General features: G+C 35.6%; 1 protein-coding gene across 1 annotated transcript; it reads right to left on the bottom strand.

Moving 5' to 3' along the window:
• Positions 1 to 1,348: 1,348 nt before the first annotated feature.
• On the bottom strand, positions 1,349 to 7,313 carry LOC137941485 (alternative NAD(P)H-ubiquinone oxidoreductase C1, chloroplastic/mitochondrial). The gene is made up of 11 exons (XM_068786922.1): positions 7,224 to 7,313; positions 6,577 to 6,770; positions 5,211 to 5,306; positions 5,002 to 5,068; positions 4,724 to 4,907; positions 3,888 to 3,981; positions 3,110 to 3,325; positions 2,481 to 2,885; positions 2,289 to 2,365; positions 1,849 to 1,952; positions 1,349 to 1,760 (listed from the first exon to the last, which is right to left on the bottom strand). Exons 1-11 carry the CDS (start codon positions 7,270 to 7,272, stop codon positions 1,624 to 1,626), a joined length of 1,623 nt encoding a protein of 540 aa, XP_068643023.1. The 5' UTR covers positions 7,273 to 7,313; the 3' UTR covers positions 1,349 to 1,623.
• Positions 7,314 to 11,817: the final 4,504 nt, after the last annotated feature.

Consider the following 11,817-nt stretch of genomic DNA (forward strand, 5'->3'; position numbering starts at 1 on the left):
TTTAGGTTCCTTTCAAATCCTAAAAATCTGAACATTCTTTTAATAAATATATTATCTATTATCTTTCTTAATTTTTTTTTTGTCTCATTTAAGATAAACATAAATTTAACTCATTCAATAGGGTGTGTAAGATCCTCAAAATCTTTACTAAATATTTTCTTTTTAAGTCCTATATAATTGAACTTATTAGTGAGACATATTATAATGAGTTTTGATGGAGATTCACTAACTTCATTTTATATAAATTTTTAAACATAATATGCAAAGTTTGTTGCTTGGCTCATATTGACTAAAACCTCTTTCAATACATTTATTGTTCATCTCTCTTTTCACTTTCTATTTTTCTTACTTTGAGCAATGTGAAGGTTTAACTCATTCATAAGTGTACAAGATCTTCATCACATAAAGGCATTGGGTATTGATGGAGACTTGTCAACTTCATACAATATGTTTACCACCAATTATGACAATATTATTTCAAACTAGTTAAATAGTATGAATTAACCATAAAATATAGAATCTATTACTAATGGATATTGCAAAATTTGGCGTAATTTGAGTGATATGAAGATATAAACTATCTAATAGAGTGTGCAAGATTGTAAACATTCTACAATAGAAGAGGTCATTAACAAGGTTTTTGGTGCCATTGAGGCATGGGTTAGTTTAAGGAGGAATTTACTAACTTATGTGGGGTGGTTTCTTAGAGAAATTAGAAGTTAATTGTTAATACATCCATTTTGAAAAGGGTTTTCATGGCTGAATGGATGTTTGCCCCAAAGGTGTCATCAAGCTCAATTTTGATAGATGTGCATTAGTCGACCGTAGCCCATCTGGAATTGGGGGTGTTTTTTGAGATCACGAAAGTGTCACCCATGCCACCTACTATGGCCCTCTTAGGTCCTCCAATCCTACCAACATTGAACTCCAAGCTCTTCAGTATGGGTGGAAGGGGATTCCGAAGTTGTTATTAGTTGATGTTCATAGAATTTTGAGCCTCTTTGGTGGCTTTGTTCGTTTTCATGAGATTGTCGATGCATCTCCTCAGTTTGATTGCACTTGGATTCATGTGTCAAGATCAACAAATTCTTTGACCGACTCTTTTGCTAAGGAAGGGTCTCCCAACAATCACTCTTTGTAATGAGCCTCCCTCTTGCTTTGTCTGTGTTTTTGTTGGTTGGTTTTTGCCTTCAATAAAAATGACCTATTACAATGTAAGCAATCTTTGTTATTATATTAATTATAGAGTTTTAGTTATCAATTACAGTTGCCACTAATGTAAGGTGAAATTTTTCACAAATTCCTAGAGATATAAAAATATAACTCATCAAATGGAGAGTAAGATCATCACAAAATTTTCATACACCTTCAGGTCCTATAAATTCGAGCACTCTTATAATTCAACAACAGTTGCATTTATCTCATATAAACCTTCAACAAAAGCATCATACTTCCCAGCTATTCAACTCATTGGGGATCTAACTTGTAGTATACTGTAGATCAGCACTTTGTATTCTAGTGAGTTTCTACCCTAAACCCTCTTGTATTCCAGTTCTTGACATAAGAATTTAAATAAATCAATTCTCAAAACCCTCCAGAACAAATAAATAACATTCATAGTTATTAGCCAGATAGGGCTTTAGTTACGGCAGTCTGCACTGATGCAATCGAGTCTATGGCAGATTTTGTAAGCCAGCTGATTCCTACCTTTACCTTGTGTTCATCTGTGGGTAATCTAAACAAATATGCAATTTTCCTAGCTGAAGCAGATAAAACATAAATCCGGTTAGCCACATAAATATGGTAAGACTTTATAGGATAAAATAGTTTAAAAATCAAGACTGTTACCAGCATGGCCAATGGAACCATCCAAGGTTAGGCCGTCGATGAAACTGGGAGTGATCGCTGCATCACTTGTCCCAAGAGCCATCATCTCACCTAAATTCTGGAATCTGAATTCCGAATGTACATGCACAAATTAGATACCAATCAAGTTGAACAGCTTTTCTTCTCGTATATGGCACTTGAAAACTACTGCAGACAATATCCATTTATGTACACAAAGAAATCACATAGAGAACAGATATATGTTACTAGTGTTTCTCTCTTTATCTATCAGTATGGTGGGTAACCCTCTCGTCTGAGACAGATAAACCTGTGACTGTAGGAATCTTGTCCTGGGAAGAGAAGAACCCACCACTAAGTCGAATATAATTTGGTTCGGTTCCTCTGAACACACAAATAGGCTCAAACAACATTACGACAACACAAATAAATGGTTTCCAAACCTGAATGGCAGTAGAGGCCTATCATTTATTGCAGCCCAAAGATTCCAACCTGCAAAGTCTGCTTGTTGGAATGCTACCTGCGAAGAATTGATATCACTTGTGAACTTCTTAATTTTTTGGTGGTTCACATTAGGCTTTGGCTTTGATATTCATAAATCTTCAACTTTTTTGGCAATATTAGATCTTTTATACCTGAGCAGTGGCTGGGAGAAGCCTGCCAGAGGAATCCCTCAAAGCAGCGGAGTCACCTATGGCAAATATTCGAGGATGGCCTTTAACCTGGAGAGTTTCATCAGTTTCTGCTTGCCCTCTTCCATTTAATGGTAAAATGTGGGGCTGGTCACAGGGTTCCAAATCTGGGACCAAGGGCTTGGACCCAACCGTCCACAGAACCAAATCAGCTTCCAAATTTAGGCTCTGCAAACCCCTTTCAGCAGGTTGAAGTTCCAAACTAAATTTGTCTTCTAGTTGTTCACTGGCACTATTGCGTCCGATTTTAGGTTCCTCAAATCTGTCCTGAACTTCCTGGTCATGAGATTTTCTTATGCAGCGAACAAAATAACCCAAGAAAAGCTGAACATTTCTGGATTGGAGTACCTGATGACACCAATAACATAGTTTCCTGAGTAACCCAGAAAGAGAAAATCAAAGGGTTCAAGAAGTCGCTTATCTGTGGAAAAATAGCACTTTTACAGAAATATAAAAGGACACGGAAAAGGATATCATAAAATAGAGCACTGCTTCCCCTTTGAAACACATGTAAAAAACATAAAATTGCATGTATGTCAATTCAACAAAGTTTCTGCAAATAAGTTGCATACTTTTAGAGCAGCTTCTCTGTTTCCAGGTGGAGCTGCTGGACAAATGGTAGTTGCAACATTAATTGCTTGAACTCTTCCCTTGCTCTTCAGGCGCTCTGAAATTGTAGCAGCCAACTCGACTCCAGAATAACCACATCCAACCACAGCCACATGTATAGGAGTTGTAACATTGCCGAACCGTGCCCTCTCCAACTTCTTTAACTTATTATCAACTCTCTGCATCACAATGATATTTCTTGTAAATACAGTATTCAGAAACAAGAAATACAAAGCCACATGAAAGCATGAATAGAGGGAACCTACAAGATTATACAAAATAAATAAACCAGAAGAAAAATATAAACATTAAAGCCTGCATATAAATGAATGTTTACAAAGAAGATATAATAGTGTCATATAAAACGACTTGAAGACTGTTATTAGTTGGTGTTCCAAAGATAGCTCCCCCCCTTGGAGCCACTGGCCCATCACTGATAGTATTGCTGACATTGTATCTTCTACTCATTGTAATTGGAACCTCATTCTTAGATCAGCCAACTCTTTGGCTGATAAATTGGCAAAATTCGGAACTTCCCAGCAATCTCTCATTGTTTGGGAAGGCTTCCTTCCTTTGTAAATTGCTCTTTTGAGCTTTTGTCTTAATAAAAATCAAAATCATTGCAAAAAAAAAAAAACAGTGTCATATATAAGCCCAACAAGGACAACTGGAAAGCTGGTTTATTTTGGAGAAACATGGCCCACTGCAGATTAATCTTTTTTTAGGGGAAAAAATGCATACAAGTGCATCTTCCAAGGTTGAAAATGGCAATGCAAACTCTGCAGCACCAGGTACTACGTCGACTTTGGCTTCAGCTCCCAAAGATAGAACCAACCTGGCTGCCCAGCAAAAGAAAGTTTAACATCAAGAAAAGGGATAGGAAACTGACTAGTTAATCCATATGAGTAATACACATTTTCTTTTTAAAAAATGATGCAGATTGTTCTGATTTTTTCTTCTAAAACACAGAAACAAATTGTTCTGACTTCTTCTCCTGCACCTTACTAAAAACATTTAACTTCGAATAGTTTCTGTGATTCAAAAATCTACAGCATTGAACTGAATTTGACAACCCTCTGTACCTAAAAATAATCAGAGCCAATGAACAAAATGAAACAGAAGTGCTTGCTACAAGATAACTATTTGGACCTACTTATTATTGTATTTAAAAAAAAAAATTGAATGATATCAATGTCAAACCTTGACTGTAAGTTTACAACATTCAAACCCTATGTAATTTCATCACAGCTCTTCTGAACTGATAAGTTTTGGCCTTGCAACATAAATGATTAGCAATTATATACAAGCAAGACATTAGATGATACCAGGAAATAGCAGACATGTGTTGGACTTCTCAGAAATTCTTGGTCCAGACCAAGTACTGGAAAGACAGAAGATTATGGCATACTCAACAAGACTACAGTGAATGAACCATCAGACTCGCTTCCTTTCACTTCAGACAAATTTAATTGAGTTCCAACCTCTCCAATGCTGTTATTGACCATGCATGCACCATGCTTCCATTCTGAAATAAAATGTACCTAACTGCAATAAAGAGCTATGTCATGGAATATTACCAGTCATACTCGATAACAGTCCCACTCTCTAGCTGCACTGTCCCCCCACAACCCGATTTTTTAAGCTCATTCATTCTCAACTTATCAAAGGGGTGTAAAAGCTTCACTTTGTCCTGAAAAAATTTTACACTAGTGTTTGCCAGCAGGTCTGAGAAGCGTGGAGCAATTTCCCAGACATCCACTTCTGAACAGAGCAACTCAAAGGATAAGAGCAATTAAAGTATGGTCAAATGTGTGCTCAGTATTTCATGATTCCTATAAGCTGAAGAAAATCAAACCTCCTGAGAGAAGCTCATACAGCATGGGCTTGAATACAAAACGATCAGACTGATCAACAAGAAGCACCTGAACCCATCAAAGACATCAAAGATATGATTTCTTTTTCAAAAAAAAAATAGAATCTTATTACATTTTTTTTAAATAGATCTTATCACATTATTAACCATTTTTGTTGGCTAGTGGAGAAAATGAGAATCACAGATTCTACCTGAGGCTTCTTCCCTTCAGGCCATGTAAGAGATTCCAATCTCAGAGCAGTGTAAAGGCCACCAAACCCACCACCTAGTATACAAACTCGTGGTTTCTGGAAAGTAGGAGGAAGCTGATAAGTTTAACAAAGTTTCCATATCTCGTTCCACTTGACTGATGGTTCACCAAAACAGTGATTTCAATACATGAGCAAGATTCAGCAGGTAAACATCCAGCCCCACAAATCGGGTGAAACAGTTTTTTTTTTTCTTTAAAAAAATGTTATAGTTGTTCTTTTGAGGATTGAGGAGGACCTAAGATAACATGTTCCACAAGCCTGCATTTCTGAAGGATGATACCAAAATCTGTTCTTGAGAATGGTGATCAAACACAAACTGAAATGAACTCAGGTTTGAAAGCCAAGGTGGACTGCAACCATGGATTATGATGAAGGTGAAATTTCAATCATCCTTGATTCCAAACTATATTTACAGTTAAACTCTGAGAACAAGCTATTAAAAGAAGGTGAATATGATTCATTTCATGGATGATAACCTTTTGCCATCTATACAGGCATAAGCTATAAGTCTTTGTGCATTAGACATATTCTACTGGTTGTGCTAGAAGGCTGCATTGGCATCAGTTATAAGTCCATGTCATTTTCTGAGCTCTAATTTCCACTGGCCCATCCATTGTCCTCACAGAAAGTGCAATGTGAAGGAGAGAATAAATATAAATTGATAAAGTTGAGAAAACAGCACAGGGTGTGGTGCAGATTAAACCAAGAAATTCTACTACTGCAAGTTCCCATTGGATGGCTTAAAGATACACGGACTTTCGCAATCACTTGCCCATCCATTTTGCTGACTCTGCAAACTGATCATCCCTCCTATTACTGGTTTCTTCCTTCATTTGTACCTGACTTGGAGCATGGCCTCCGTCTGCAGTCAAGACCAGCCAGTTAACCTTGTCAAGGCCTTTGCAGATGTATGGCATCATCCTTTCTTCACACAAATGTTAAGTTCAGCTCTAGATCTTGGCTGTTCTGACTGAGTTATTCACCATTTTTTTTCTTCAAGTTTTACTTGCTACATTGCTAGAATAGAAGGACAAATAAACCATGAAACAATTTTGGGAGGTCCATACTGTGAAATTCATGAAGATTTAAAGTGATTATGATTCTAAACAACTGCCCCAGAACGATCAATCATGAAGCCACACGAGTGATAATGATTCTTCTAAAACAATAATTTGGTGTTACTCGCTCCAGAACGGTAAAAAAGGGTAAAAAAAACAAAGGTCCAAATTAAAGAAAAGCAAAAAGCCTAACCTGTTTTTCAGACCATACATATTTCAGGGGTTTAAAGAAAAGCAAGAAGCCCAACCTGCTTTTCAGGCCATACATATTTCAGGGGTTCTCTTTCCTCTTCAAGGATTTGCAAATTCCACTCATTTCTGCCATTAGTACTCGACTGAATAGTGGAAAAACGTCTCCTACGAAGTCCTGTAGCCATCAACGAGCAAGCAATATCTCCTCTTCGTGACGTAAAGAAAAACAGCTTCCTCCAATCCTTCAGCCCTGAAATAATGTTAAGGGAGGCAATAGAGAAGATCATTATCAGCATATTGTTTTCCATTTTCTATTTTCGGCGGTCGAACACCGATAGTCAGTTCATAAAGGAAAAAAAAAGCATAAAGAGGACATCAGAAGCCGGTAGCGAACTCCATAAACAAACGGAAACTTTTAGTATTGAAAAAGTCATGAACTGGAAACCAGAAATAAGAACGGAAAAGATTCACAGTTCCTCTAATGAAAGCTGGAGCTGCTGTTTTCCTCTGAAATGATCTTAAACAATAGACTCATTCCCATTATATTAAATGAAAGCGAGAAAGGAACAACCGAATAGAGAGAGAGCACAAAAAAATCAGATACTCTGCACATGAAGCTTTGGAAATTGAGGCTATTGAGTATGATCAAGGATGTCCGAACAAGCGCAGGATAAATAAAGCTAGTACATAAAAAAAAACTCACGACAGAAAGGAGCTATTCTCGCGGATGCCACCATCACCAGAGGAGCCATCTCTAAGAGACGAAGGGTCGAGAGAGAGAGAAAGCGAGAGAGAACAGGCGACTGGCGAGAGCTGGGCCACGGATACGATGTGCCCGTTTGTAAATTGAAGAGATATGAAATTGGAAAAAAACAATAAACTTTGGAGCATGTACTCAAATAAAAAATAACCAAAATTGGAACAGATATAATAAATAAATAAATAAATTATTTTATTAATAATATAAGGTAGACTTTAATATAGTATAAATTAATAATATAATTACGTAAAATTAAAATTTATTAGTTTAATTAATTATAAAAGTAGAATAATTAAAAAAATACTCGATCAAATGCTTACTTTTACAATATTTTAATTATCACTCTTAAATCACTAATTTAATATAGGGAGGGGGTTGGTCAACTTGAAGGACAAGATGATCTTCAACCGCATAACGCCCTTCAACACTTGAAGTCGTCAGTGGAGCACAGATGAAGCTTCATCTCGATGCAGGGGATGAAGGGGTCCTTCATCTCTACGGTTTAATTTCGATCATGTGGAAGAAGGCCTTGTTTGATCTTCTTTGAATTGAAGGATGGGTGACGCTCCGTTTTTCCCCTCTTTCTCCTCGTACCCCCCCCCCCCCCCCCCCCCCCCCCCCCCCAATCGTGCGTCGTCATTTCTCATTTTTTCTTCCTCTCTCCCGCACTCCCTCTCTAGTCTCCCTGTGCCCCCGACGTCGTTGCTGCCAAAATCGATCTCGTCTTTCGTCTCCGGCCACCATCTCAATTCCCTCTCGCCGCTGGCCTCATCTCTCGGTGTCGCCCTCTCTCTCGTCTCCGTGACTCCCTCTCTTCTCTCAGACTCGTTGTCTCTCGCTTCTCTCTCTCTATTCCCTCCCGACCTCCCTTTCTTCTCTATCTTCACCCTGTCTTCTCCCTTTCAGCCTCCCACTCCCTTCTCTCTCTAGCTAGTCTCTTTTCCCCCGAAAATACTTTCCGATTTCGTTTGATTTCCCCATTTCCATTTCGATTTTCTTCGATTTTGGACATTTGGGCATCGATTGCTTAATATCTACTTCGATTAAGCATCGATTTCACCCTTCAGCTTCGGATTTCCCCAAATTTCAGAAGGTATGCCTAAACCCTAATTTTTTTCATTAAATTAGTGTTTTATTTTATTTAAATTTATTTTCAGTGCGTAATTGGGGGTTATTTGTGCATTATTTTGGGATTTAGGGTTACGGTTTATAGTCTAAATTCTTGATTCGTGTATGGATTATTTTTAGGGTTTGCTGCTCGGTATTTAAGGGTCCAGTAATTAGGGTTTAGGGTTTAGGGTTAAGGATTTAGGGTATTTTAGGGATTAGGGCTTTTAAGGTCTAGGGGGTTTAGGGTTTTTAAGGTTTTGGGAGTTTTGTGTTTTTAACCTATAAGGTTTTTTGGGTTTAGGGTTTGGAATTAGGGTGTAGGGTTTAGGGCTTTTAATGTATTAAGTTATGGAATTAGTGTTTAGGGTTTAGAGTTTAGTAGGTGATAGGGTTTTTAAGGTTTTGGGGGGGTTTTGTGTTTTTAAGCTCTAGGGTTTTTTGGGTTTAGATTCTGGAATTATGGTGTAGGATTCAGGGTTTAGGGCTTCTAAGGTTTAGGGTACTGTGTTATGGAATTAGTGTTTAGGGTTTAGAATTTAGTAGGTGATAGGGTTTGACTTTAGGGTTTGATGGTTTATGGTTTAGGTTTTATTAGGGGTGTTTTAGTCCAATTCAAACAAGGTTGAGTCGCCTACACGAGCGTCCATTAGCCAACGAAACCCGACCCCCATCACTGACGAGGTACAGTTCGTAGTGACTGCAAAGTTATATGGGGCTCTACCAGGGGTGTTCGGTGAATTTGGACTTGATGTGTATGTTTTCTCATTGTTTAGTGTATATGCAGTAGTGAAAATAGTTTAATTAATTTTGAAATGTTTCAAAATGTTGTTGAGGATTTTTGAAGTGCTATGGAATGTTTTTGCCATGTGGTGAGGAGATTCGGGTGTTATACATATCCACCACATGGTATTTTCTTTTTTTTTTGTGGTTTCGATTTAACCCTTCGGCTTTGATTTTTCTCAAATTTCATAAGTTAAGTCTAAACTCTATTTTTTTTATTAATTTAGTGTTGTATTTTATTTGCCTTATAGACAGCTACTTGTGATTGATATATCATACTTTTGATGTTGTTGAGAACTTGTTGACCAATGCCATTTCAACCATTGTTCTAAGATTTTGTTTTCCAATCTTATTTTTTTGGAGTAGGAGACTTTTGAGTCTGGAGGCCTGCTTGAGAATGTCTCATCAAGGCAATATTTATATCCCTATTCAAAATTTTTAGATTGTTAAAAGTAAACTAGTAAAGAATTGGCCCTTTTTTTTACCATAATCACGGATTTATTCTGGATGTTCTTACTTGCATGTCAGGGCAATGCGAATGATGTAACAATTGCAGTATTGAAGGAGTTGCCTCCTCTACAAGAGAAAGATCAATCAAAGGGAAGATTTGGAGATCAGTTCATAGGGGGAAATGGGCGAGGAACAACTAGCATGAAGAAAAACAATTATAGTTTGTAAATTTATAATGGATTTATAGTTTTTATTTGGGTTGTAAATTGATAGTGATATTTCATTTAATTTTGTTGTGTTTGAGTATTGTATGGAGTTTATTTATAATGTTATGCAGTGTATGGAGTGTTTAGACTATTTTATAGAGTGTATATAAACAATTGCATGGAGTGTTTAGGGAATGTATAGACAATTTTATGGAGTATTTATGCAGGTATTGTATATTGATTATGTCCAATTTTAAGTAGAGGTCATGCCGAATTTTATATAGGTATTATATACATAGATTATGCTCAATTATAAGAAGAGGTTATGCCCAATCTTATACATGTATTATATATATATAGGTTATGCCTAATTTTATGTAGAGGTCATATCCAATTTTATGTAAAATATATACAGACAATGACAATTGCGATGGTCTTGAGGATGTGGGTAGCCAAGTAACATACTTTCGGAGGTAGAGTGCATTAGAATCCACAAGAGCTGCACAATTTCGAGATGCCATATCGTCTTCCATGTGGAACGATAAATGATGGTTTTATCTTATTACTTTTGAACATGCATCGTTTATATGTTATAAACTTGTAACTTGATGATTTTAATATTAAAGGCACGAACTCGTTATTAGAATAATCTTTTTTTTAGGTTATTAATAAAGTTGTATATGTATTTATTTATTATTTTTGTTCAATTTTATTACTATATTAAACTTCATATTTAAGTCTCTGGTAAATAAAATATAATTAAAATATGCATTTGATTAATTAATTACTTTTAATTTTGTCAAAATATATTATTAATTAATACCATATAAAAAATCTATCTTATGTTATTAATATAATACTTTTTTATTCATTAATCATATTTATTTTTTATTTACTCTATTGTATTAGTGATTTAATAGTGGTAATTAAAATATTGTTAACTCAAACACTTGGTTTAATTAACTTATTTTTATAATTAATAAAATCAATGGTTTTAAATTTCGAAGATGAAGATGAAGATGAACTTATCCACACTAACACCCTATTTCGAAGATTTTGAAAATGAACTTGTCCACACTAACACCTATTTCGAATATGAAGATCATGTAGATGCATAAGATGAAGATGAAGATCAAATTTCCAATTTGTTGACTAACCCCCCTAATAATAGTAATGAATGTAATAAATAAATAAATATATTATTTTATTAATAACATGAGATAAATTTTAATATAGTATAGTATAAATTAATAATATAATTACATAAAAAATAAAAGTATTATTTTAATTAACTACAAAAAATAAAAAATTCTTAGAAAAATAAAAATAAAAATATTAGTTTAATTAACTATAAAAATAAAAATATTATTTTAGAAATTACACCCTAAATCCCGAAATTACCTTCTAAAATTTGGGGGAAATTGAAGGAAATCGAAGCATAATGGGACAAATCGAAGTAAAAAATGGGAAAAATCAGAAGAAATTAGGGTAATCGAAGTCTAAATGGGAAAATCAAAGCCAAAATGGGGGAAATCGAAAGAAGTTTGAGATGAGAGAGGTACGAGAGGGGGAAACAGAGAGTGAGAGGTGTGAGAGAGGTCGAAACACAAAGACGATAGAGAGGGCCGAGAGGCGAGAGAGAGAGAGTATTGGACAGAGAGAGCAGGGGAGGCGAGAGGGAAGCTCGAGAGAGAGGGCCAAGAGAGCATGGGATGCATAAGCGTATAATATTTTAAATTCTTTACATCAAAATTTTATTTTATTCATTTTTTCGTAGATAATTGGGCCACAAGTATTCTAATATACTTACCCTTGGCCTCCTAACTAAGATAAATTATTCGGTTTTTTAAATTCTTAGAATTTGAAATTGATTTTAAAGATCAAGGATTCTTATGATTTCAAACATATTATCAAAAAATTGCACAACACTTAAGCTTTGAATATCCAAATAATAAGTTTTAACTTCTTGTCCCTTACAATTCAATCTAGAA

The sequence above is a fragment of the Aristolochia californica genome, unplaced genomic scaffold (assembly GCF_029961685.1).
Source record: "Aristolochia californica isolate CCGP_79_NKW_82.1479 unplaced genomic scaffold, dmAriCali1.0.hap1 SCAF_9, whole genome shotgun sequence".
Lineage (NCBI taxonomy): Eukaryota > Viridiplantae > Streptophyta > Magnoliopsida > Piperales > Aristolochiaceae > Aristolochia > Aristolochia californica.

Excerpts from the sequence above, each read along its gene's own strand:
- LOC137941485 (XM_068786922.1), bottom strand. The coding sequence starts at position 7,272 with ATGGCTCCTCTGGTGATGGTGGCATCCGCGAGAATAGCTCCTTTCTGT. Across the intron at positions 4,908-5,001 it reads GTATGAGCTTCTCTCAGGAG|AAGTGGATGTCTGGGAAATT; the intron begins GTTTGATTTTCT and ends TGCTCTGTTCAG. Across the intron at positions 2,886-3,109 it reads ACAGAGAAGCTGCTCTAAAA|GTACTCCAATCCAGAAATGT; the intron begins GTATGCAACTTA and ends TGGTGTCATCAG.